Here is a 24,769-nt window from a genome sequence, read left to right on the forward strand (position 1 = left end):
GGAAAGCCAACCCCCCCCCCCCCCCCCAAAAAAAAACAATTCCTACGGCTTGGCCTATAAAAACTATATGAGGGGAAGCTTCTCTCCTCCGCCTCATCCCGCCGGCGGCGTTTCCTCGGGCTCTCCCTGCTCCCATGGGCGTAGCACCAGCAGTGGTTTCGTCTTAGCCCTCGCTTCTTCCAGCTTCCCCTTCTGCCGCCGCTGCTACGTCCAGCTGCCTACGCGCTCGCTTCCAGTGGCGGGAGCCCAATGGACGAGGAGATCGGCGCCGCGCGGCAGGTAACGGCTCCACCCACCCCTCTGCTCTCAACTCGTTTGCGGTTTTGCTCGGATTTTCGTTCGATTTTGGTCGTCGCGCGATCCAGGACGCGAAGAGTTGGTGCGGTCGCGTTCCGATTTTGGTCGATTTTCCCCCCGAGAGTCTGAACTGACTAGCTTGAAATCGCTTTTATTCGATTTTGATTCGGCGATATGGAGCGGAGGACTGAGGTAGAAATTTCCCGACGAATGCTGAGATGTCGCGTAACGCGTAGCTCGTGAGGGTCAAATTCGTTGGATCGCTGGTTGGTCAAGTAGCTCCAGTCTTCTAGATGACTGGGTGCATCCGTATCATGTGATTGAATTGGGTCAACGTTTGGCTGGAGCTCGTCTGCTCGATGCTAGCTGCTCACGGTGAACAACTGACCTGATCCAACCAATATTTATCGCCGTTTTACAGCGTTGACGCATCGTTACCGTTATTAAAAGGACATGTGTACTGTTTTTTTTATTTGGAAATGTTTAAATCTAATCCCTTGAGCAAACGTTAATTTCAGTTAGTTTATTATGCTATTAACAATCACCCAATACATCAGTGGTTTCAGCTGGTGCCGCTGGAAGTTTGACTATTAGGGCTGCTGATTTTGCATCGTTTTCCGTTTGGGTACTGAATTGGTGCTGCTTACACTGACCGCTAACACTCCCTGCAGTCCTGCTAGTTGCTACTGACAGCTTGCATGCTTTGGTTGTTATTTGCAGGTTCAGTGGAAAAGTTACTGCAAAACTCTCTCCCTACTAGCGTTTCAGAGCTTCGGCGTGGTGTATGGAGACTTGAGTACGTCGCCTTTGTACGTCTACAGCAACACATTGTCTGGGAGACTGAACAGTTACCTTGATGAGACAACCATCTTTGGGCTATTTTCTCTGATATTTTGGACCTTGACACTTGTTCCGTTGCTGAAGTACGTCATAATTGTCTTGAGCGCCGATGATAACGGGGAGGGTAAGCAACTTAACTGTAATAGATTGTGTTATTAATGCCTTTTGAAACTGTTCAGTTGTTTCACTGATTTTCTGATTGAAATGTATATACTACATTCCAAGCTAGTTTTGTTCTTTGATATGCATGTTACTGATCAAAATTAATGTGTTATACAGGTGGAACATTTGCTTTGTACTCACTCCTTTGTAGGCATGCAAAATTCAGTCTGCTGCCGAACCAGCAAGCGGCTGATGAAGATCTGTCAACATATTATCAGCCAGGCACTGATCGCAATGTGATTTCTTCTCCATTCAAAAGGTTTCTGGAGAAGCACAGGAAGTTGAGGACCTGTTTACTTCTTTTCGTTCTGTTTGGTGCATGCATGATGATAGGTGATGGTGTCTTCACACCAACTATATCTGGTACGCCTTTCATGTCCTAGTTTATTTACTTTGTTTGCTTCTGCAATGTATGCTTCTCTGTTGTGACATCTAATGTTGTGCCTAATGCAGTTTTCTCAGCCATCTCTGGATTACGTGACCCTGACATAAGCAAATTAGCAGATGGTATGTGTTTGCTCTAACTTTATCTACTGCCTTTTGTTTTTTGAGAAATTCATTATTGTAAGTAATTTATTCTAATAATTATCTAGAGTGATTGTTTTGAGAAGGTGTTCTATCTAGTCATGCTTATAGAGCACTGGGCAGTTGGCTGAAGTTTCATAGGTTAGTTTGGAACTCAACAACATGAACATGTTTTCTTAATTGACCTCATTGATTTGGGTGATGTGCTGAGGGAGTGAGGGGCTGAGCTCAATCTGTAATATGATAGCCTTGTAATTTGCAATATAGATCTAAAGTGCTTTAACCTATTGAAATGATATTACCTTTTATTATGTGATGATATGCTGGAAATTGCTTTATTTTAATGTTTAAATATCTAGGTTTTAGTTGTATAAACTTTCAAACTTACTTGAACGGTAAACAATCTGCCATCTCTGAATTTTGAAATGACAGAAAACCTATCTTGGTAAATTATAATTCAAGTTATTTAAAAATTATATAATTCAAGTTACATGTAAAGTAGTTGAACGGTCTTTGAAGATACTTGAAATATGAATTCTATTGAATAACTTAGAATTTTGTTCACGTGCCTATTTGGTGTTTGTTTGAGCAAATTGGTAAGTAAGAACCGGAGCACAGAAATTTGTAAAAACTGAAATGCGAATCTGATTTTTTCGAATTCTTTTAGAAGCTTGGGTTTGATCTGGTAAGGCTTTGAAGACTACCAAATCAATTCGAACAAATACATCTCTACAATTGCACTGTGTCCAATACATATTTCAACCTGATGGGGTATGAGTGTGACTTGTCTTCACACGTATTGGTATATCTTTCAATGAGTGTTTGTATGTCCATATGACAGAGAACTACTTAAATATAGTAACCTTAATTTGTGTGTACAGGGGTTTTGTGCATAATAAACATACTAATTGTTAACTATATGCAATGCTGTTCTTTTGTTTTCTTTTGAACTATATATACGAAAATACTTTTCTTTCTTGACGAATATACCGCCATCCTGACCAATTTGCTGGTTTATAGGATGGATTCTATTCATTACATGTGTTGTGCTTGTTGGTCTCTTTGCTCTGCAACACCGAGGTACTCATAGGGTGGCATTCATGTTTGCTCCGATTGTTGTGCTCTGGCTCTTGAGCATTGGAAGCATTGGTCTATATAACATCATCCGCTGGAATCCTAGAATATTTGTTGCTCTTTCTCCACATTATATTGTAAAGTTTTTCAAGACAACAGGAAGAGATGGTTGGATATCTCTTGGCGGCGTACTTCTTGCTATCACAGGTGAATTCAAGCAGACCTGCTATCTAGCTGAAATTATTCGTATTTTTAGAATGAATAGTCATCTTATGAGTTCATGTCACACATGCAGGTACCGAAGCTATGTTTGCCGATCTTGGCCACTTCACTGCTGCATCTATCAGGGTACGAAGAATGGTTTATATGTTTGTCAAAACTCAAAAAGGATTTTATGCATAATTCAGTTCTTGTCCTGGTTGCAGCTGGCTTTCGTTGGTGTCATATATCCCTGTCTTGTGCTGCAGTACATGGGACAGGCTGCATTTCTGTCTAAAAACTTGACAGCTGTAGATAACAGTTTTTATCTTTCTGTTCCAGGTAAGCTTCAGAACACTGATGACTTTTGTGACTTATTGCTCCACATGTTACCCAAAAATAGTGCTGAGTCATATTACATCATGCTTGCAGATCCTTTGTTTTGGCCTGTATTTGTCATAGCAACTCTTGCTGCAATTGTGGGCAGCCAAGCTATTATATCTGCAACCTTTTCTACTGTTAAGCAGTGCCTTGCTTTGGGATGCTTTCCACGTGTGAAGGTTGTGCATACATCAAGGTGGATTCATGGCCAGATTTACATACCTGAGATAAATTGGATTCTGATGGTCCTCTGTTTAGCTGTGGCACTTGGCTTCCGTAACATAGAAGTGATAGGAAATGCTTACGGTAAGTTTGACCACTTCAGTTCTGCAGAAATTGGCGAATCCTTTCAAACACATGGCTTTTATTTTGGAACTATATGGCCCTTCTATTTACAGCACGTGCATACTTTTCATTTCATCCAGAACCTGCATTTTAGGCATTCACAACTTTGCAATCCATGGCACACCCTCTATCTATTATTGAACATCGATTGCTATCACATTGTTGAACAATCCAAAGATCAAAGAAATGTGATACTCTATCGATAGGCGATAGTATTGTACTTGGGCAACTTTTGAACACCAAATGATGATTTTTTTTTCTATTTTGAAACCAAAGCTGCTAATTTTCTCTATAGGTTGTAAGTGGTGGTCATAACTTTGGAGGTGGTTAGACAGTTTTTTCTAGCATAGCATCGTCCCTCAATATTTTGATGCACATATTGATCTTCTGGCACCATATGTTTCATGAATTCCTCACACAGGAACAGGATGAACCATCACTAAACTTTGCTCCCTTCATCTGTGTGATCTCAGGTCTCGCATGCATCACCGTGATGTTTGTCACCACCTGTCTGATGTCATTGGTCATCATCTTCGTGTGGCAGAAGAATCTCCTGATCTCCTTGCTATTCCTCGTGTTCTTCGGGGCAATTGAAGGCGCCTACCTGTCTGCAGCAGTCATGAAGGTTCCCCAGGGTGGCTGGGCTCCGATCGTGCTAGCCTTCGTGTTCATGTCCATCATGTACGCGTGGCACTACGGCATGCGGCGGAAGTACCAGTTCGACCTCCAGAACAAGGTGTCGATGAAATGGATCCTGAACCTCGGGCCGAGTCTGGGGATCATGCGCGTGCCGGGGATCGGCCTCATCTACACTGAGCTGGTGACCGGTGTCCCGGCCATCTTCTCGCACTTCGTCACCAACCTGCCGGCGTTCCACCAGGTGCTGGTCTTCGTCTGCGTCAAGTCCGTGCCGGTGCCGTACGTTCCCGTCGACGAGCGGTACCTCATCGGGCGGATCGGTCCCAGGGAGTACCGCATGTACCGGTGCATCGTCAGGTACGGGTACAAGGACGTGCAGAAGGACGACGAGAACTTCGAGAACCACCTGGTGATGAGCATCGCCAGGTTCATCCAGATGGAGGCCGAGGAGTCGGCGTCGTCGGGGAGCTACGAGTCGTCGACGGAGGGGAGGATGGCGGTCGTGCACACCACCGACACGACGGGCACCGGGCTGGTGGTGAGGGACTCCGACGACGGCGCGGCAGGCGCGTCCCAGCTGACCCGGAGCAGCAAGTCGGAGACGCTCCGGAGCCTGCAGTCCATGTACGAGCAGGAGTCGGTCGGCAGCGTCAGCCGCCGGCGGAGGGTGCGGTTCCAGATCGACGAGGAGGAGCGGATCGATCCGCGGGTGAGGGACGAGCTGTCCGACCTCCTGGAGGCCAAGGAGGCCGGCGTGGCGTACATCATCGGCCACTCGTACGTGAAGGCGAGGAGGAACTCCAACTTCCTCAAGAAGTTCGCCATCAACTACGCCTACTCGTTCCTCCGGAAGAACTGCAGGGGACCGTCGGTGACGCTGCACATCCCCCACATCAGCCTCATCGAGGTCGGCATGATCTACTACGTGTAGCCCCTTCGCAGGCAGCAGTGGCGCCTCAAAGCAGCAGCGGATTTTGTGCTATGGCTGCTTTGAACTCAATCAGCCTTCTGCCCAAGACATGTATCAGTGTAGTTGTCTGTGCATGTACTATAATGTTTATAGTTTCTTTTCACCGAGGTGTGACTGTGAGGAAGCACAAAACAGAGCCGAGTCGGCCGGTTGCCACCGTTTGAACTCTGCAGCTTCGGTAACCTTGTAAATAGACTACTGTAGTCATCACGGTAAATTGGTAATCAAGCGTTAGCCTGGCTACAGATTTGAGCAATATTCTTTGTACGTGCTTTTGTTTTGTCTAAACTGTTCTGTCATGAGAATTTGAGAGAAAATTCCTTATTTGCTATTGGAATTTATGTCGCTTCCTTATTTGCCATAAAAAACTTGTCTTCCTTATTTGCCATCGACGCAAAATTTATTCACTATATACCATCAACGGTGTTAAGTTGGACACGAAAAGATATTTTTACCCTCATGACATAGGGACACATCTATTGTAAAATTTGTATCCAATTGGTTTTGCATCCTCCATATTAGCCCAATGTTTCTTAAGGATGTGTTGATGCCATGCATATGCAATATGTCCCTATATTATAAGGGTAAAACCATCTTTTTGAGTCAATTACGTTGATGACGAATGGGGAAGGCAATTTTGAGGTATTGGTAAATAAGGAAGGCAAATTTTTTCAAGCAAATAAGGAAGCGATGTAAATCCGATAACAAATAAGGAATTTTCTCAGAATTTGACGCTCTTTGGTGTGGTACCAGTCTATTCTTGTCGCGTGTGCTCTGAACAAATCCGGCTAGCCAATTACGGAGTACTAGACTACTAGCTGTGAAAAAAGGCCGGTTAGCAAAAAGGGGTTAACCAAATTGTTACAGTGTCCGCGCATGGCCGCACGATTACAAACAATCAGTATCGCGGGCCCACATGTCATGGAGATACATGCGGCCAAGCAGGCTACAGAGGCCACACGCCCACACGGGCGCTCGACGCCTCGAGCTCGCACGGTGGTCCGGCCCGGCTGCATACATGGTCCGACCAGACCAGATCGCAATAGCCCAACGGACCCGAGCCGGTCGCGCTTCCTTCTTCCTCAAGTCGTCATCTTGCCTGCAGCTTACCATCCCGTGCGGCGGCGCCATGGCGACGGCCGGCGGCGGCGACCTCTCCGATGAGGAGAGGCGGGCGATGCGGGGCAGCAAGTTCGCGCCGCTTCCTCCGCCTCCTTCCACCTCCCGCCCCCAGCCCAGGTATCGCGTCGCCCCCATCTCTGTTACCTGCGTCCAGATCCACAGATAGCCCGATTCGATCGTATCGTGCTGTCGCGCTTGCGGCGGCAACTGGATTTAGCTTGATTTTGTTGTGGCAAAATGAGAGTGAAGGCTGTAGGTGCGGATTAAGGTTTCGCCAATCGCAGTTTAGCTGCTTGGTTAGGTCAGATATAAAATTACGTGTTTAAAATACTTCCGTGTAATTTTGTACTCGTAGTTTGGGGAGCTGTAATTTTTTATATTAGTTTCAATAATCAGGCCCTTTTGTTCATGATACTGATATAGGTACATACACTCTGCTTGACCCTTGAACATAACCATTCGCATCAGAACATACTCAGGAGATTCAATGCAATGCTATTTTACATATATACACCAAAACAACAAAAACAGAAGAGCAAACTGAATGTGTACCTCATAAAACATATAGTGGAGCTCTGGCTACAACAACAACATAGCCTTTCAGTACCAAGAAAGTTGGGGTAGGCTAGAGTTGAAACCCAAGAGCCACAAATCAGGGTTCGGGCACATGAATAGCTGTTTTCCAAGCACTCCTATCCAAGGCTAAATCTTTGGGTATATTCCATCCCTTCAAATCTCCTTTTATTGCCTCTTCCCATGTCAATTTTGGTCTTCCTCTGCCTCTCTTCACATTACTGTCACGCCTTAGGGTTCCACTACGCCTTAGTGGAGCTCTGGCTAATGTTTCAAAAAGCGCTAGGCGCTAGGCAAGCGGTCAAGCTCCCATAGCGCCTAAGTGTACCCTTGGCGAGACTGGGCGGTTGTACTTTCCACAAGCTGCTAAAGTAATGCCATGTTAAGTAGAGAAGCATCGGTATACTTAGACATAATTTGATATTATCTTGCAACCATAAGTTCCATGACCATAGTTCGTCCTTTTCCATATCTATGTTTGTCCTACTTTCATACTTAGTCTTAGACCAAGTCCTGATGGAAAAATGCCTAGGTGCTGGGCAAGGCAGTGAGTGTTGCAAGGTGCTGCCTTTTGAAATAGAGACTTTGGCAGATTTTATACTGGCAATATAAGTCTAATTACTTTAATAATATCACTCTGCGAAAATCATATGATATTTCCTGCGTATCTCTTTTTGGTAACGTGCATAACGTTATGATGTATTGCTTTATCAAATAGGATGGCACATCCCGGGGGACCACTAACCACAAACAAGGCTGCTGCCTTAGCGAAATTCCTTGAGAGAAAACTTCAGCAACCCGATGGCTTGGATTCCCTGAACCCTGACCTTGTAAAACTGGCTGTGAAAAATGCAAAGGAAACCATGAAAGCTAGCAAGGGTACACTTCTCCTCCCAATATCCCATTCCTCTATATGCACTTTGGAAAATATGCATCACATGAATTATCTCTTTATGAAGTATATGATGTGACGTTAGTAGGTGTTCAGTATACTCATTTTCCTTCTGTACCATGTGGCATTTTTAGGTACGGCATAGGAGTATGAAATAAACCTCTTCCTACAGTTATCATCCATTTTTCAGTTTCTTGCATGCTTTGAAGTGTTTGTTCGTACTGACTGTTCAATCATTTTGCTATGATACAATGAATTATTTTGCCACATGGAGAAAACTTGGATGAGACTGCCACGTACTGTAATTTTAGTTTGTGTGAGACTTTATAACAATGTATGCTTGAAACAGTAAAGGCAAAATTCAGACTTGACACTAGATTGATTTGGCCGTTTTACCATCAATCTGTGGCTAACATTTTGCTTAATATTGAATTGCTTATAAGATAATATTTTTGTGGCAAACCTCCTTCACTGTTTTGTCATTCATGATGATTGCCCAGTTATTACTTCTCATGTATCTGCGAAGCAGCAAAGTTGACCTACATCCCCTTGGAATCGTATTGGACTTGCATCTTAACGACTTTATATTGCTGATGCAGGTGAGGCTTCAACTTCAGGAAGAGTAGTACGTCATGTGTCATCATTTGAGGATGGCTCTGAGGTACCTTTGTTGATTATAGCTTTCTTAAATGAGTCCTGAATTGATTCAGCATTTAACTTCTAAAGCAACAGGATTCTGAAGATGAAGCAGAGGTGAAGGGGATCAAAAGAAAAAGGAAGAATAAGGTATATCTCCTGAATATTCACTTAAAATGTCCATTGGATTTTAACTGGGATATATCCAGTCGGTTTATGTGTGCAAAGGTTCATCGAGTTGTATCTGACATAGTCATTTGTATATTTCAGAAGGTTAAAGCCCATCAAGATGACGAACAACAGAGCAAGAAAAAGAAGAAAAAGAAAAATAAAAAGAAAAAGGGCAAAGGTAATGCAGTATAGGTTTTTCCCCTTGCTCTTTCATGTAAAAGAAATTGTTGGGTGGATAGTGCAATGAACTGAAACTAAGCCACTATGCCATTGCCAGAACTACCTGTAAATCATAGAGGTTTGAGTTGCTGTCAGAGTGTCACCTTAGTTCACAATGGAAACTTCAGTAGGTAGATGGTCCATAGTGTTCAAACTCCGGTCTCTGTGGCTTCAAGGTGAAGCTTGGGAATATCTCTAGCCCCTGTCCACTTATAGTGTTCTCATGCCCAAGATTAGATCACTGGACATTGCTATATATGAAAATAGTTTGATATCTGCACAATCACCTTTAGCAGATACCATCTAGATGTAATATTTCTGCTTGTTCGTGCTATTTTATTTATTTATATTGACAACAATATTACTGTGGATACTCATCTGCACACAGCATTTTGTATACCTGATGAGTGTTTTCCTAATTGAATGCAGGTTGCTGATGGTTCCATGCCCCCAGAAAAAGTCAAAGAAGGAAAATTTGAAATCACTATGATTCGTTAACTAGTATTAGGAAGCTACAAGCAGGCAGGCCTTGTACCCCAAAAGAAAGGGGGACAAGCAATCATTCCTTCCTTTTTGTTCCCATCTGAACCAATGAGCATTGTAAGCTTACTCTGCCAGTCATATGAGCACTGGACGTTCCATTTGCTGCAAAGGGCAGGGCTTAGCAACGATCCTCTGTGTCTGTATGCAAGAGGGTACAATGATACACTTACATGGGAATTCCCAGATTGTACAATTGAATTCAGTGGTCAATATTGTTGTACACTGAATAGTTTCCCCTGTGCTATATCATGATATGCAGATGATCATCAGCTTCCCATTCAGCTGTAGGAGTCAAAGGAAATGCTCGCGCGTCTTTTTACTGCATATATTCTACCAGTCACATGAAGGGCAAGACCTGTCCGCCCCGGTCCCTTTCCTCTGAGTTGCAGACTTCCTGCTCGACGTGTCTTTTCCCTGGATTATGAGAGAGATCCAGTGGCTGGCCAGATGAAGCTGTCAAGCTCAGCCCAGGCCTCTAGCCTGTTGTTTCCCGAGGAGTCAACATGTCTTAACCCAGACAGCAGCCATGCCCCTCGTGTAGCCTGCGCTACACTGCTAGAGTGCTGCAGGGTACAGTTAAAGCAAGCAAGCTACGATAGGATTTTTTTTAAACCTGATCACTGCCGTATCACTTAAGAACTGCCGTATCATTTAAGAAGAAGAAATATAGTCTGATACATATATGTGTCTATTACATAATTAAAATTAAACTCATGAGATCAAAACAACTAGGATGCAATAACATTAAAACTAAATTATTCCTGGCGAGCCGCGTGCTTGCCTGCGCAGCTCCATTTCCTGCTTAATGAACACCGCCACCTGCAGACCACCCTTCAAATATTCTTCGATTCCTCACCTTAGATATTCCACGCCGTGTACATCGTAATCGCAGCTTTCAGTCTTCGAGTTTTGTGCGGTAGCGATTGAAGCTCATCGGTCCACCACTTGCCCACATCTATTCCTGCAGCAGGCACATTAACCAGATTTGTTGTCCACTCACTAATTCTCTCCCAAACATCCTTTGCATAGTGACAGTGCAGGCACAGGTGCGCTGCCGTTTCAGCCTCCTGCTGACATAATGCGCAAATAGGATCACATGGCCAGCTTCGTGCCAAGAGCTCGTCGGCTGTTAACAACCTGCTCTGAATAAGTAGCCATGCAAACAAACGATGTTTGCCCTCAGCCTGGCACCGGTAGAGAATAGATCTTCTATCTAACGTATATTTTGATGCCTTTTGGATATGGGATTAATGGATCTTTAATCCAGGGTCAAACGGCCACTGACGATGGTAGTTTTAGTCCCGATTGGTAATATCAACCGAAACTAAAGAGCCCTCTTTAGTCCTGGTTGTAACGGCTAGTGGTAAGGCTATCCATTTAGTCTCGCTTAGATTTACCAACTGGGACTAATTGGTAATTCCAACCCGGACTAAATGGACGGCCTTACCAACCGGGACTAAACGCATCGCCTATAAAAATCAGCTTCTTCCTCCCTGAGCTCGAGCCACTCAGACCGAGAGCTTCGGGCTCCTTCTCCATGGCAACCAAGCAAGCTTAGGAAGATGCTGCCTGATTTTTTTTCTTCAATTTGTTGGGGATTTCACTCATCCAAAGTGTTGTAAAGGTTAGCTACTTCATCTTCCATTCATTTATTATTATTATGCTTTATTTTATGCTCTAGAGATAGAGAAAAATGAGTTTTTTAGAATGAGGGGAATAGAGAGGATTTTTTATTTATTCATGTTTTTGAGCTAGAATTTGATGGATAGCTTGCTTGTTATATATGATTCGTATTAGATAAATATCTTGATCAATATTAGGTATGGAAAAAATAGAGTAAATGTGTTTTTAATATTTAGTCAGTGCAATAAAATAGAGGTAAATAAATTGTAGGTGTAAGAAATAGAATTTGGTCATTGCTACAATTTTTTGGATAGTTTGCATATTAAATTAGAGTGACATGAAAATTACACCGGTCAACTTAATGCTAGAATTATGGAACAGGACAACAAAGATACACTAAAGACTACAGACGCTCCATAGTGGACTTCACGGAGTCAAGAATCCTAAAATAATGGTAGAACAAAAGAACTTCGAGTTCACAAACTCTAGTTGAATATCATAAAAGAATCTTGAAATAGTTTTCCCAACACTTTTTGGAGCCATATTTTTAGAAGTATGGGGGCCCAATAGCCTATTTAGGCAGAGATTTGTTCACTGACCTTAACCCATCAATTTTTGGTTAGTTTTGGCTTGCCAAAATGTGCCATGTTTAGTGAACAGGTCTTTTGCCTGGACAGGCTATTGTGCCACCATACTTCTATTATAAAAATGTGGCACTTGCTCCAAAAGTCAATGTGGGGCTATTGTAAGGGACAACGTGCCCACAACATTCGAGAATGGAAGTCTAGTAAAAAAATGATCCATACGTGCTCCCACAGACACAGAAAGATATGTTGTGGGCAGATGTCAAGAAACACTTCACACTTCTTGACGGCGTCAATGAAAAAGTTATGAAAGACTGAACGCTCAAGAGATGGCGACCCAATTTTAAACCTTCAAGAAGAATCTGGATACTAACTATAGGGCTGAACTCCAGATTTTAATGACTAGCCAAAGCTAAGAGATCACTGGAGCTCATTTCTGGAATACAAGAGGAGTGAAGATAGTACGGACAAGGTTCATGTCAACTCAGGCAATGCCTAGAAGAAGGAGTATCATCATCATCTAGGGCAAGGTGGTTACAGGAATGCAATTCCTAGATGGAGAAAGATGGAACAAGACCTAATCGATCGAGGTATCATACCAGTGACTATTGACTGGCCCGATCGATCGAAAAATTGGTATTATGCTCATGGAGGCACCCTTAGCCCTGAGGATGGGACACTTGTTTTCAATGAAATAATAGTGAGAAGGGCCTCAGGCTTATCAAAAACATTGAAGATTCTAAAGTAGGAAAGTTCAAGCATGATAGAGAGAATGATGAGCTGACTTTGGCAATCGGGAATCCTGAACACCTAGGATGTTGCCGAGGCTTCGATGTGGTTCCGTGGAAGTATGCTTTCCGTAGGGACATAGACACGTACAGAAGTCGGAAGAGAAGAAAGGATGCAGAAGAGGTGGCGGCGCATGTTAGAAAATGAAGTGCATGAACAAGACATAAGAATGCAGGAAGAAATTAATTGGTGAGTGGCTCTGGCAGTTACTAAGATGGCCTAATGTGGCCTAATGTGGAGCACTATTGGATCCCAATATCATCGTTAGCCCTTCTCAACGCCGAAGTAGCTATGCTTCCACAGGGGTCCCTGATGAGAACATGCCAAGCTTACTTGTGGTTGTGCAGAACAACCAACGGTACCCTGTGGATGACATCACTCAACGCACCTCATGTGAGCTATACAGACCATTTGGCAACCTCACAATTAAGGTATGCATATATACCATACAATTATCTCAATTGATCCACGCCTCGGAAATTTAATAACTTCTTTATTTCTCCTATATGTATAGGTGGTGTATGGAAGTGCTTTACCAATCCTGCCAGGACAGGCAAGCCATGGTATGACGATTCCACCTGGCTACTCCACAATTGGGGTGGAGCAGATTTGTGGTAGTCAATATGAAGGCCTAGAGCTCGACCTCCTGGGAGGTGACGGGGAAAGGACACTAGGAGATGCACTTCACGGTATCATTCTATGGCGTAAACGTTACATCATCATCCCCGGTCAGGAGGCATCATTTCTTCCCATAGATCCCCCATAGCCACCATCTCCTAAGAACTCAAGACCGTCATCTCCAGCACATGCACCTCCAGGACCGTCATCACCACTGGGACCGTTGCATCCTGCTCGATCACCATCTCCAGCACCAACAAATCCTAGAGGTGCGAGCGATGATGACCCAAACACCCCTCCCCGATCATTGTTTGTAGCGCCGGGACTAAAGTTTGGTGCGAGCAAGGAATCACCTGCAGCACCTCTCAAGAAGTCGCGACCACTGCCTTCCAAGCCAAGGCAGCCAAAGGCAAAAGAACCGATGAAGAAACCAAAGAAGTCTAAACCTATTAAGAAGCTAGCAGGCGATATGACTCCTGAGGAATTGGAGCAGGCATCGCAAGCACATGTAAGGGAGTGGTTGAAAAAAATAGTTGCAGAAAGAAAAGCGAAGGAGATGGAGCCTAAGCCAGTTGATCCAGCCAAATTAAAGTTTTTATTGGCATGAAAAAAAAGTCAAGAATACGTTACTATCGAACTACGATCGTTCGTTAGTTAAGTCTTATCAGAAGAAAAAACAAGGAGTCATCGTCCAATCGTACTGTCCCCCAGCTTGGGCAGCAAGATCAGCAAGCAGATAAAGACGCTCTAGCTATAGTAGTTTTACCTTTAGAATAACAAATCTAGGTCATTAAGTTTATGGAAGACATAGTTCTCTCACTTGTTGAAGTTCTAGGGCAAGCCGAACTGCCACCTCCAGAAAAGACTGCACCTAAATGGCCCTTTGAGTTAGGCAAGTCTCTAGTCAGGCCTGAATTGGTATGAAAGCTCTCAACTAAGATGTATGAATTTCATCAGTGGTACATGGAGCAGTCGACCAAGGTAAGGACCATGTTCACTCTTCTTGTTAAACCGATTGATTATTTCGGTGAGGGTGAGCAACTGCTATGGTTGGAATTCAAGGATATTTATAAAGTGTACCATCAAGATGCCCTTGATGCCTCTCTTATCAGCGCCTGGGTTCTATAAGTGTGTGTTAATTTGGGCTCATATCATTATTGTTTGTGTGTGTGTCATCCCACTAACTGTGTCTTTCATTTTATGTATGATGCAAATTTAGAGGTGCCGCCGAGAATCGTACTTCAACGTTGGCTTCATGGACCCAGCGCTTGTTAACCAAGGGTAGATACGGGATGAACCAAAGCCTACATTGGACCAAATATACAGATTTTTGGAGCAACAAAATTACAAGCAATACATACTACTGCCTTACAACTTTAAGTAAGTATGGGTGCCGTCTATTTTTGTTGTCCTTTCCTAACCTAATTAATGTTAGTTAGTTCTAATATAAATATTTATGTACGCAGTTTCTACTGGATTCTCCTTGTAATTATGATTGATAAAAGCAACGTTATTGTGTTTGATTCGTTGAGGAAACCCAAGGACGAGTACCAAGACATTCAAGACATGCTTAACTTATAATAATTCTGGACTTTATCTCTATGCAACAATTTGTTTCCTAATTTTTCACCTAACACTATATCATTCATTATTTTAATTCGTAGCGTATGGAAATGATTCCGTAAGCATCACTGTGGTGATTTCAAAGAAAAACTTACATTCAATACAACGTTCTCGGTATGTATGAAGTTTGCACATTTTGTACATTGTATAACACGAATATTTCATAACTTATTTTTTTCCACTAAAGTGTTTGAGACAGGAACAGGGGAATAATTTATATGGATACTACATCTGTGAGCACATGTACCATTTCGTGAGGGACAAGGTGATATTGGACGATATAACTGTACGTAAAATAAACCTATTAATAATTAATCATTTTCTAGCTCCTTATATTTAATTGTTGGTGTAGCATTCACATATTTCCAAATTACAGATGATGCAAATCAGAGAAGAACTCTTGAGAAGGAGAGGCTTTTGGCAATCCAAGAAGCTCTCAAAGGATTTCTGGTGGACGATGTGATAAATCACAAAGGACAATTTTATTATGATGGACATTTAATAGCCGAACCGAGCAACACTACGACGGGAGGATCTTAAGAACGAAGAGGACAAATTATTGTATATATAGTAATTGTATAAATACTAATTTAATGTGTTTAATATACTACGAATTGTATATATAGTAGTTATAATTAATATTATACATATATTATCATCAAATATATATACGACATGCATATAATACGAGTGTATACATGTAAGTAGTGTAGGCTAAGGATGTATACGTATAGGTATATACATATATAAGTGAAGCAACAATTAGCATTAATATGGAAAAGAATTCAGGGTAAAAAGAAAAAAAGGTTTTTAGTTTCGGTTGGTATTACCAACTGGGACTAAAGAGGATGACCCGGGACTAAAAATGGGGACCTTTAGTCCTGAAAGATTAGTCGCGGTTGGAGAGAGTATATTCGAGAGATATGACTCTCTCTAACTGGAACTAATGTTCACTTTTCCACGGCGTGGGCTTTCCATCAAAGCTACGTAGGATTTGGCTGCAGCCATTGCCATTGACTCCTTGATGAGTAGTAGTGCTGCACTAGGAATTAGGCACTGTCCGTACAGCCCAAATGCTCGCAAAACTTGCCTGTTCATTCTATGCGGATTAACGAGGATACTCGTCAGTTGAGCCCAAAGCATTTCTCTCTCCCACTCTCTCTAAAAAAAAGGAGAGAAGTTGAGCCCAGAGCATTTGCTGGCTCGATCACCTAACCTAGCATCCAATTTTGTTGGGTTCCTCTCATGGCGAAAAGAGGACGAAAGGTAACGTTGCCCCCCGTGCAAATGCCATTCCAAAGCAAACCAAACACGGTCCTTTGTTGCCATTTCGGGAGGGCGTGAGTCGACCGGCCGCGCGGCCTGACACGTCCCCGGCCGGCGGAGGATTCTCCCCCATCATGTGCTCTGCGTGAACAGTGCTCCGACCCCGTCTATCCTTCTACTCCCCATGGCCCCCATCAACAAGATCAACTTGGCGCTGCCCATCCCTCACACGACACCTGGGTCTGGTGCTCTGCCACTGCCAGGAGCCCAGGAGGGGAAAAAGTCTCGCTGCTTTTCACCGGTGCTAGTAGTACACATGCTGTCACACGCGTTCCGCTCTCATGAGTGAACAATCACCTCGCTGTCTTATTGTTGGTCATAGTCGTAGCTCGTGACATTCCCCACATCCACAGGAGCATGCTCGATCGCTACCGATCAGCACTGTAACGTATACTCAACTCATCAAGTGTTTCTTTTCTTCTTTCCAGTAGTATGGAGAAGCAGCTTGCTCGTCCCCAGCTTGGAAACAAAGATTTTTTCACAAAACTTGTAGCACGAAGCGGTCCAACAATTCTTTTTTTTAAATGGAGAAGCATGTTGCTCGCGTTCTAATTAAATCCATTCTAGCTCTTGAACAAAGTGGTATGTTGTAAAAGAGATGCCGCGCGCATGCATTTGGTAGCCAGGGCAGCAGGAGCAGAGATTAGTTGGTAAAGGGGCCGGCCGGGGTACACAGCTAGCAAGCACGGTATGGCGCCGGCGGCGATCGGCTGGGTGCTCGGCGGGCAACATGGCGAGCGCGGCCGGGCACGTCTCGGGAGCGGCGCCGCGCGGGCCGGCGGTGACGAGTCGAGGCGCCAGCAGGGGAGTGGTCGAGCGGCTTGCCCCTGCCCCTGCCCCTGCCCGCGCGATCGACGTCTTCTCGTACTGCAGGCTCCGGCGGGCGGCGGCCTCGCTCCTCGTAATAACCTTATCCCTCCCGCGGCCGCGCGTGCGCGCCGTATGGCACTGTGAGCCTGCGCCTGGCACAGCAGGGCCGTGCGGGCAGGCGGCGACACGTCGCCACCAGGCCTCTGCCACCCGCACGACCCTACTGTTCCCCTCTACGTACGGCACGCACGCTAGACGCTACCCTCTCTCCCTCTCTACACGCGACGACCCTATCCATCTCACCATCTCTCTCCCGTTCATTTCTTAGCAATACACAGTTACACACTACTCTACCCGTCTACCGGTTGGGTTGGTTGATCATGTCGACTGACGACTGGTATACACATGCACTGATGCGCCGGCCGGCCCGTCCATTCCTTCTACCAACATGCAGTCGATCATGCAGCTGCAGGGAGTGGTTGGTATGTAGCTACCTTTGTTGGTCGTATGCATGCATCATGCATACCGGTGGTGACTCTTCTAGAGAGATAGAGAGAGGGAGAGGGGGAGAGAGAATCTCCATTTGTTTGTTCCAACCGCGTTATGCACAAGTGGCCTGAGCCGAAACGATGCGTTCATCATTCATTCTTCCATCCATCCTGTGGAGGGAGGAGGCACTGTAAAAAAAAAAACTAGAAATCAATGGTGTAGCGTAGTGGACTGTAGAAGCCAGCAGCCAGACAGGCTACCGCCCCTGTATAGTCACCAGGAGCTCAGCTCAGCTGATCAGCTCCCCTTTTTGCAAGGGGCTCTGCTCTCGTACTTGTCAGTTTTTGCTCCAACAGGCATGTGCCTGTCAGCTTTGATGATCAGCCTTGAATCTTCCATATACTACACTATACTGCTTCTACTGACAGTCATCTGCAGCTACCAATCCCCAGAAACACACAGGGATCGATCCCATCCAGTAAATTAGCCAGATGATGACAGTGCTTCAGGCATGCAGTAACTGTGTACCCATATACTATGTTAATAATGATTGCTCAGTCAAATACACGCGTGGCATCGGGGATCAGGCAGCCTAACATGCATGGTTCAATTCATGGGAACTTGGGAGAAAGAAGGGAGATGCTACCTCAGGCAGCTCGGTGTGTGCCAATCATCTCTGTGTAACTGCGGGCATTGTGTGTTGTCTGCTGCTGCTGATGATGCTAGGACAGATACATGCAATGCATGACGAGAGTGTTTGGTACTGAACTGCACTGTCCTCTTCGGTACTTGGTCGCTTTGTTTTGATTAATCGCCACGAGCAGTAGCACTACGAGAGCACTTTGACTAATACAAGAACCTTGTCTAAGCAAGTTTCCGGGCTTGGGGTTTGAACTCCAGTCTCCCTGCTTGTCTTATCTGTTCCGTGATACTACCTTCAGTCACAAATAAGTGTAGTGTCGATTTTGGGTTGCGTGCAGATAGCCAACCAATTCCAAACTTTGACTACAATCACTTTTCATGTGTTTAGTTTGGATTATTTGTTAACAAAATGGCTTGAGTAATCTTTATAAAAAAGCAGTTTCATAATACTATATATTTGCTTTGTCTTATAAATATATTACAACTTTAATCAGTAGTTATGCCTTAATGATGTTGATGTCCACAACGACATTTATTTTTAACTGGAGGGAGGATAGTAGTTACTTAGCTTCGGTTCCCCTGTTACTAGCACTACAAAAAAAAAGCATTGTAAAAAGCGTATGCCCTGTTATTTTAAACTGGAGGGATAATGCAGTGCTGAGTACGAAACATAAGGGAAAAACATTCAAAAAATAATTGTATGGAACTTAGTTCCAGCAAGCAATGAAGATCCTATAAAATGAAATGGGGGTTCAAATTCGAAATGATTAAAGCAAGCTAAGTCCGGGCCGGAGAGCTTGTTTATTTCCTGACAGCACTTTTCACAATCAAACTCTGCCTCTCTCTCTCCTCTCCTGCTTTATTCAAACTACAAGTTGGTGAGACAAATGTGCATGCCCCAAGTGGTCTTTTTCTACCTTTTCTTAATTTTGTTTAGTGAGCTTGTCTTGCATACTTCTAGCTACAGAGCCCCACTCCTCTTTCCCCAACACTTGTTCCTTCTATAAAAGAGGCCTAAACCCTAAAGTCAAAGTAGTGCAAAGGCCACCCACAAAACCCGGTGAAATGGACAACAACATGTGTCTTGTGCGCTGTGCTCCCTCCATCATAATTAGTACTACTTCTGGTCTCTCTGCAAATTAACAAATTTAATCACATTATTTATAAATTCTGATAGTACATCTTGTCATAACATTATCTAAATAGAAAAAAAGGGATCTTGTCCTGGACATTATGTGGAACCTCCTTGTCCTTAGATTGTGCATGCCCCAACTGCCTTTTTCTCCCCTCTTCAGTTGAAGACCACCACCTTCTCCTCACACCTTTTCAGATGTCTAGCTAGGGCTTGACCTGGCCCCATGTTGCATTTCACAAGCCAGCATGTATGTGCCAAATTCACACGAGAGGGCTGGGGTAGGGGAAGTCAAGGTCACCAGATAAGATCCTGCACTCTACATCCTATTGTCTAGTTGCATTTGTAGAAGCTATGGCCTTAGATGCAAGAATTGCTCCAAATGCAGCTCCTCATAAGAATCCAAGCTTTCCATTGTTTTCATGAGGAAGGGAAGTCAAGGCTTTGTACACTCCAAGAACAACCTTTACAAGATGCTTCAAACTATGAAGATTAACGCGTCATTCTCACCCGTTTAACTTACCAACCACGTGTAATAATATTTACTTAGGCTGTTTCAGAGGCAACAAGGATAGCACAATGAGCGCTCGCTTCTAGAAGTGGGTTCACATAATTTACATTTACTTGCATATGCTTAACCAAGCATTATTGTGAGAATTAAACTGTACAGTACATATTGTTTGGGTTTGAAAGGTCATCTCATCATACAAGATATTGAAGTTTAATTACCCGAGGAAAAATTAGGTGGGTAAAAAGGTGGTATCCACTAGCTAATTCGTGTACATGTTCTCTTCTTTTGCATGAATCACCTCACATGCCACACACTTAACAGTCGGTCGATTGACGTTGCTGCATTGGATGCATTACCTCGACGTCCCTTTCCGGTTTGGCTCTCTCTCCATCTTTTTGACCCCAAAAAGCCAGCGATTAGGCTCTTAAAAATGGCTCTAGATCGAGAGACATGAAAGGGATAGTTCTCTTGTTTCCCGTTTAAAAATCACTCCTTTCGATAATTCCATTTGTTCGCATTTGAACCCGGCACCGGCACGCACATGCGCACTAATCCTATCGAATGCGTCCATTGCGAATAGATTATGCAAAGAATGAGCTCAATGCGATTGGGAGGGATAATGATCGTTGTCCATGGATTTGTCTGGCTCATGAGAGGGAAAAAGCAAGGTTCAACAAGAAAAAGGAGTCAAAGAGGGGAGACCCACTGGACCCTCATCTCATGTGAGAGTCACTCAAGGCTGTATGCATGGAACCAAAGGAAAAACGTCAAAATATTAGCAGGAAATGTATGTCATGAGAAAGAGTGCCTGCCTGCCTTCTACACATTTCACAATGTTGTTTCTATCTAACCACTCCATTTGAAAGTTTCTCTCACACGCAAGGAGGAGGCAGCCGTTTTTTTTTTAAGGAAAAAAATCCAGTTCTCTCATGTATTGCGCAAGCAAGCACATGCACACAAGAAAGCAAAGGCTCCATATGCATGGCCTCCAAAAAGCACATTATGTTGTTGTGTAGCATTTTGACATGTATCATAATAGCTATCGTTGGTAGTATCTTGGAGCATAGATCACAATGTTTAAAAGGATCGATGCATGACTAGGTGCGTATGTTGTGTTCTTTGTTGCCTCCTTTTTCTCATCAGTGGCAGGCATCTTTTCATAATCTCATTAGTTTGCGACACTCGGTACTCAGCACAGAATCATCACTACGTGCAAGGCAATATGTCTTGTGTAGGACCCAATTAAAGAGTTAATGTATATTGTTTTTCTTTTGAGCCTATTATATATATTTTTTATTTCGGGCCCCCCCTCTTGGCCACTATAGCTACAACATTTGAAGCATGCCATGTCTAGGATGTGATACTGATTAACTTGCAAGCATGTAGCATTGATTTTTCATAAATGAAGTGTGTGGAACTGACTAAGGAGATGAGGGAACATTCCAACAATTCTTTTCAATACTAGCACACATTTGCCACAACATTCCTTCCACTGGTCCTAAGGTTGGTTAGGGCACACAAATCCAAACACAACACTTGGAGAGAAGAGAACGGAGATGCATACAAACCAAGCTTCCAGTCCTTCCTCTCCCTCCTGGAATTAAACAAGTGCAGTGCAGGGCATGCATGTCACCCCTGCCATCTCATCATCTCATCTACAGTGCCTGCCCTCCTCTCCTTTCCCTCCCAAAGGACACCTCCAAGCTCCATTTAAATAGCACCCCTCCCTCCCTCCCTTGTGACCACTACCACACTACACAAAAACCTCAACCGAGCAGTCAAGCTGCTATAGGTGTAGCTCTCAGTCTCTCACAGCCACTACAGCAGCTAAAGCCTAGCTCATCACACTCCTGCCATGAACACTCGAGGCAGTGGCAGCAGCAGCGGCGGCAGCAACCAGACCCTCATGGCGTTCTCCGAGCAGAAGCCGGCGTCGGGCCAGCCGCAGCCGTCCCCGCCGTCGTCGCCGAGCGAGCGGCCGCCAGCGGGGCGCGGCCGCCGGCGCGCGCAGGAGCCCGGGCGGTTCCTGGGCGTTCGCCGGCGCCCGTGGGGCCGGTACGCGGCGGAGATCCGCGACCCGACGACCAAGGAGCGGCATTGGCTGGGCACGTTCGACACGGCGCAGGAGGCGGCGCTGGCCTACGACCGCGCCGCGCTGTCGATGAAGGGTGCGCAGGCGCGCACCAACTTCGTGTACACGCACGCGGCGTACAACTACCCGCCGTTCCTGGCGCCGTTCCACGCGCAGGCGCCGTCGTCCCTGCAGTACGGGCAGCACGGCGGCGCGCCGCACATTGGCTCGTACCACCACCACCACTACCAGGCCTCGGCAGGCGGCGCCGGCTCCTCCTCGTCGTCGGGGGAGTGCTCGGCGCCGGCGGCCGTGGATCGCGCCGACGGGACGCTGCTGATGGACCGCAACGGGCACGACTTCCTGTTCGCGAGCGCGGACGACAGCTCCGGGTACCTGAGCAGCGTGGTCCCGGAGAGCTGCCTCCGGCCGCGGAGCAGCGCGGCGGCGGTGGAGGACCTGCGGCGGTACTCGGACGCGGACGCCTACGGGATGGGGATGGGCCTCCGGGAGGACGTGGACGACCTGGCGCAGATGGTGGCCGGGTTCTGGGGCAGCGCCGGCGGCGACGCGGACCAGCTGTGCGGGTTCCCGTCCGGCGGCGGCGACATGGTGGCGTCGTCGCAGGGGTCCGACGGCTACTCGCCCTTCAGCTTCCTCTCCCACTGAATTCTGAGCCGCCGGGTAGTTTGCGTTGCTCAGCTCAATTAGTTTGCTTGTGATGATGATCGATCTTGATCAGTGCCCTGTTTCTTTCGAGAGCTCGATCAGTGAGTGAGTAGTATAGTAGTGTTAGCATTTAGCATCATCAGCAGCAGTAGAGCAAGATGATCTAGTGGCTTGGCGCCCTAGCTTGTTCATGTACTTTTAGGCTCTTCTTCAGTCGTCTTCTAGTACTACTAGTACGTATACGTTACGTACCGAGTTTCATCTTCCATGCATGGATCATGGATGATTAGTCAGTAACTAATTTCTAGCTTCACGATCAAGTTTGTTTGTTTTTCCAAAGTTCAGCTCGATCATCGAGCACTGAATTTGCTTGCTTGCTGCTTGATTGGAAACCATTCGGAGGAAACGAGCAGTATAATAATAGAGATTAGCAGAGAGGGCGCGGCCGGCAAGCAGGTTGCAGTTGCAGCATGTACGTGTCTGACGAGTGACCTGCTGCAGAAGGCCAGGAGAATGCGCAGCTCGGAGAAACGGATGTTACCAGCCGGTCGGATTCAGTCGTTCAGACGCGAGGAACATGGCAAGTACAGAAAAAGTTTGGGTGGAAAAGGTGAGAATGCAACAGGGTGGGACAGCTCAACGGAAAGCTCCACGGACAAGTGTCAACCGAGCGAGCAACCCTTTGCTCACGATACTTGCTTGGGGTGCCGATTCCAGTGTACGTCAGGGTCGGATCACGCGTTTAACGTACATACCTGTGCAGTGTTTGCACACTGCAACGAAACAAAATATAACTGATTTAGACTTGTGCCTGTACGATAAAAAAGATGATCCAGCGTATTAAGATGACACAGTTCATATAAAGACACTATGATGCGCATACGTCTATCGTCGACTTGCACATATACGAGGGTACGCCGGTGGTGGCCTGCTGGGTTTGTTTCCGCCGGTAGCAGCAGTCCATCATCCGATTTAAAAGGTAGCGGCTTATCCATTTCCGCTCGCTGCAGCCCCATCCCATGGCCCGTTTTCAGACCCATCCCGACGCCGCCACCAGCGGGAAATCCTATAGATAACTTGTAATTTAGCAGTGTCCCAATAACTGGCCAACAACCACCTAACAAACTATCTCAACATTTTAGATGAACTATATCAACATTTTTTATAAAAAAGTTGGTGAATGTAAAAAGAATCTTGGTGAATGCAAAAAAAAGTTGGTGTACGTAAAAAATTGTTGTGCAACAAGGTGGATGTAAAAATGTTAAAGAGAAATATTGGTATATATAAAAAAAGTTGATCAATGTTAAGAAATGTTGATAACAATTAAGTTAGACTTATTAAAAATATTGATGAATGTTAAAAAAATGTTGTACATGGGCTTAATTTGGGCTTTAAAGATGAGTTGCTTATCTACCTTCCCAAAGACATATAGGAGCCCCGCCGTCCCGTTGTCAGCACGTGCACTCACACGCTCGAGCAACCAACGGAGGGTGACGGTGCGGGAATGAGATGGGATGCCCCCGTCCGCTCATTTTGGAGGGATGGTGAAAGGATCTAGGATTCCGGAAATACAAACTTTTGGAGTTTCTGGAGTTTCCGCAAGTTGCGGAATTTTCGGAACAAACTCCAGAATCTTTGAACATTTTGTCATCCCAAAATAACAAGCATCATAAAAAAATTTCAAACTACCATTTATGCATCCTTAGAGACAAATAAAAGTAGTTCTATTCTAGGCATTCATAACACACCCATTATAAGTTCTCATGCTCACATAGTCTTATACACCATAGGAAATTAAAAGACATAGTTCGATACAAGAAGAGATACATAAATCCATCCATTCATTTTCACTCCCCCTTTGGCATCAAGCACAAAAAAGGAAATGAAAGGCAGCAACTTCTACTCCTCGTCCTCATCGCTGGCCTCGTCATCCTCCTCTTCGTCTTCTACTTCCTCTTCTTCTTCTTCTTCGTCCTCCTCAGCATAGCTAGCACGTGTAGAGCAGTGATGGCGAGTAGAGCTAACAGGAGCAACAGGAATAGGAGGTGTAGCAGCAACGGCTTCGGCGGCATCCATAGCATCCCACTCGGCAAAGTGCTTGTTGTTGGATATGAGCTATACATATACTTCAAGCCCACAAGTTGTAAAATACTAAAATATATCTTTAATTACATCGACGGATGAAGTTTATGTTTGTTTGTGTGCTTCAAGCCGTAAAGTGTTTGTTGTTGGATATGGGGCTATAGATGTACTTCAAGGCCCTCAAGTTGTAAAATACTAAAATATGTGTTTAAT

At 44.9% G+C, this 24,769-nt stretch overlaps 3 protein-coding genes across 4 annotated transcripts; all 3 read left to right on the plus strand.

Annotated features, from left to right (window-relative positions):
• The first annotated feature begins 30 nt into the window (after positions 1-30).
• LOC101764133 (potassium transporter 7) lies at positions 31-5,755 on the plus strand. The gene is made up of 9 exons (XM_004958593.2): positions 31-279; positions 1,018-1,261; positions 1,417-1,662; positions 1,753-1,806; positions 2,845-3,105; positions 3,194-3,246; positions 3,324-3,438; positions 3,529-3,783; positions 4,296-5,755. The coding sequence occupies exons 1-9, from the start codon at positions 250-252 to the stop codon at positions 5,390-5,392; spliced, it is 2,355 nt and encodes a 784-aa protein (XP_004958650.1). The 5' UTR covers positions 31-249; the 3' UTR covers positions 5,393-5,755.
• A 703-nt stretch (positions 5,756-6,458) lies between these two features.
• Positions 6,459-9,868, plus strand: LOC101764541 (nucleolar protein 58). 2 transcript variants are annotated; one of them, XM_022823991.1, is made up of 6 exons: positions 6,459-6,670; positions 7,845-8,005; positions 8,618-8,679; positions 8,745-8,804; positions 8,925-9,003; positions 9,474-9,868. In XM_022823991.1, the coding sequence occupies exons 1-6, from the start codon at positions 6,561-6,563 to the stop codon at positions 9,479-9,481; spliced, it is 480 nt and encodes a 159-aa protein (XP_022679726.1). In that variant the 5' UTR covers positions 6,459-6,560; the 3' UTR covers positions 9,482-9,868. The 2 variants fall into 2 exon arrangements, with proteins under 2 accessions (XP_022679726.1, XP_004958651.1); XM_004958594.4 differs by having other exon boundaries at positions 6,464-6,670; positions 8,751-8,804.
• An 11,631-nt stretch (positions 9,869-21,499) lies between these two features.
• LOC101764955 (ethylene-responsive transcription factor ERF086) lies at positions 21,500-22,781 on the plus strand. Its single transcript, XM_004958595.2, has one exon. The coding sequence runs from the start codon at positions 21,590-21,592 to the stop codon at positions 22,472-22,474; it is 885 nt and encodes a 294-aa protein (XP_004958652.1). The 5' UTR covers positions 21,500-21,589; the 3' UTR covers positions 22,475-22,781.
• The last annotated feature ends 1,988 nt before the right edge of the window (positions 22,782-24,769 follow it).

This window comes from Setaria italica, chromosome II, assembly GCF_000263155.2.
Source record: "Setaria italica strain Yugu1 chromosome II, Setaria_italica_v2.0, whole genome shotgun sequence".
Classification (NCBI taxonomy): Eukaryota; Viridiplantae; Streptophyta; class Magnoliopsida; order Poales; family Poaceae; genus Setaria; species Setaria italica.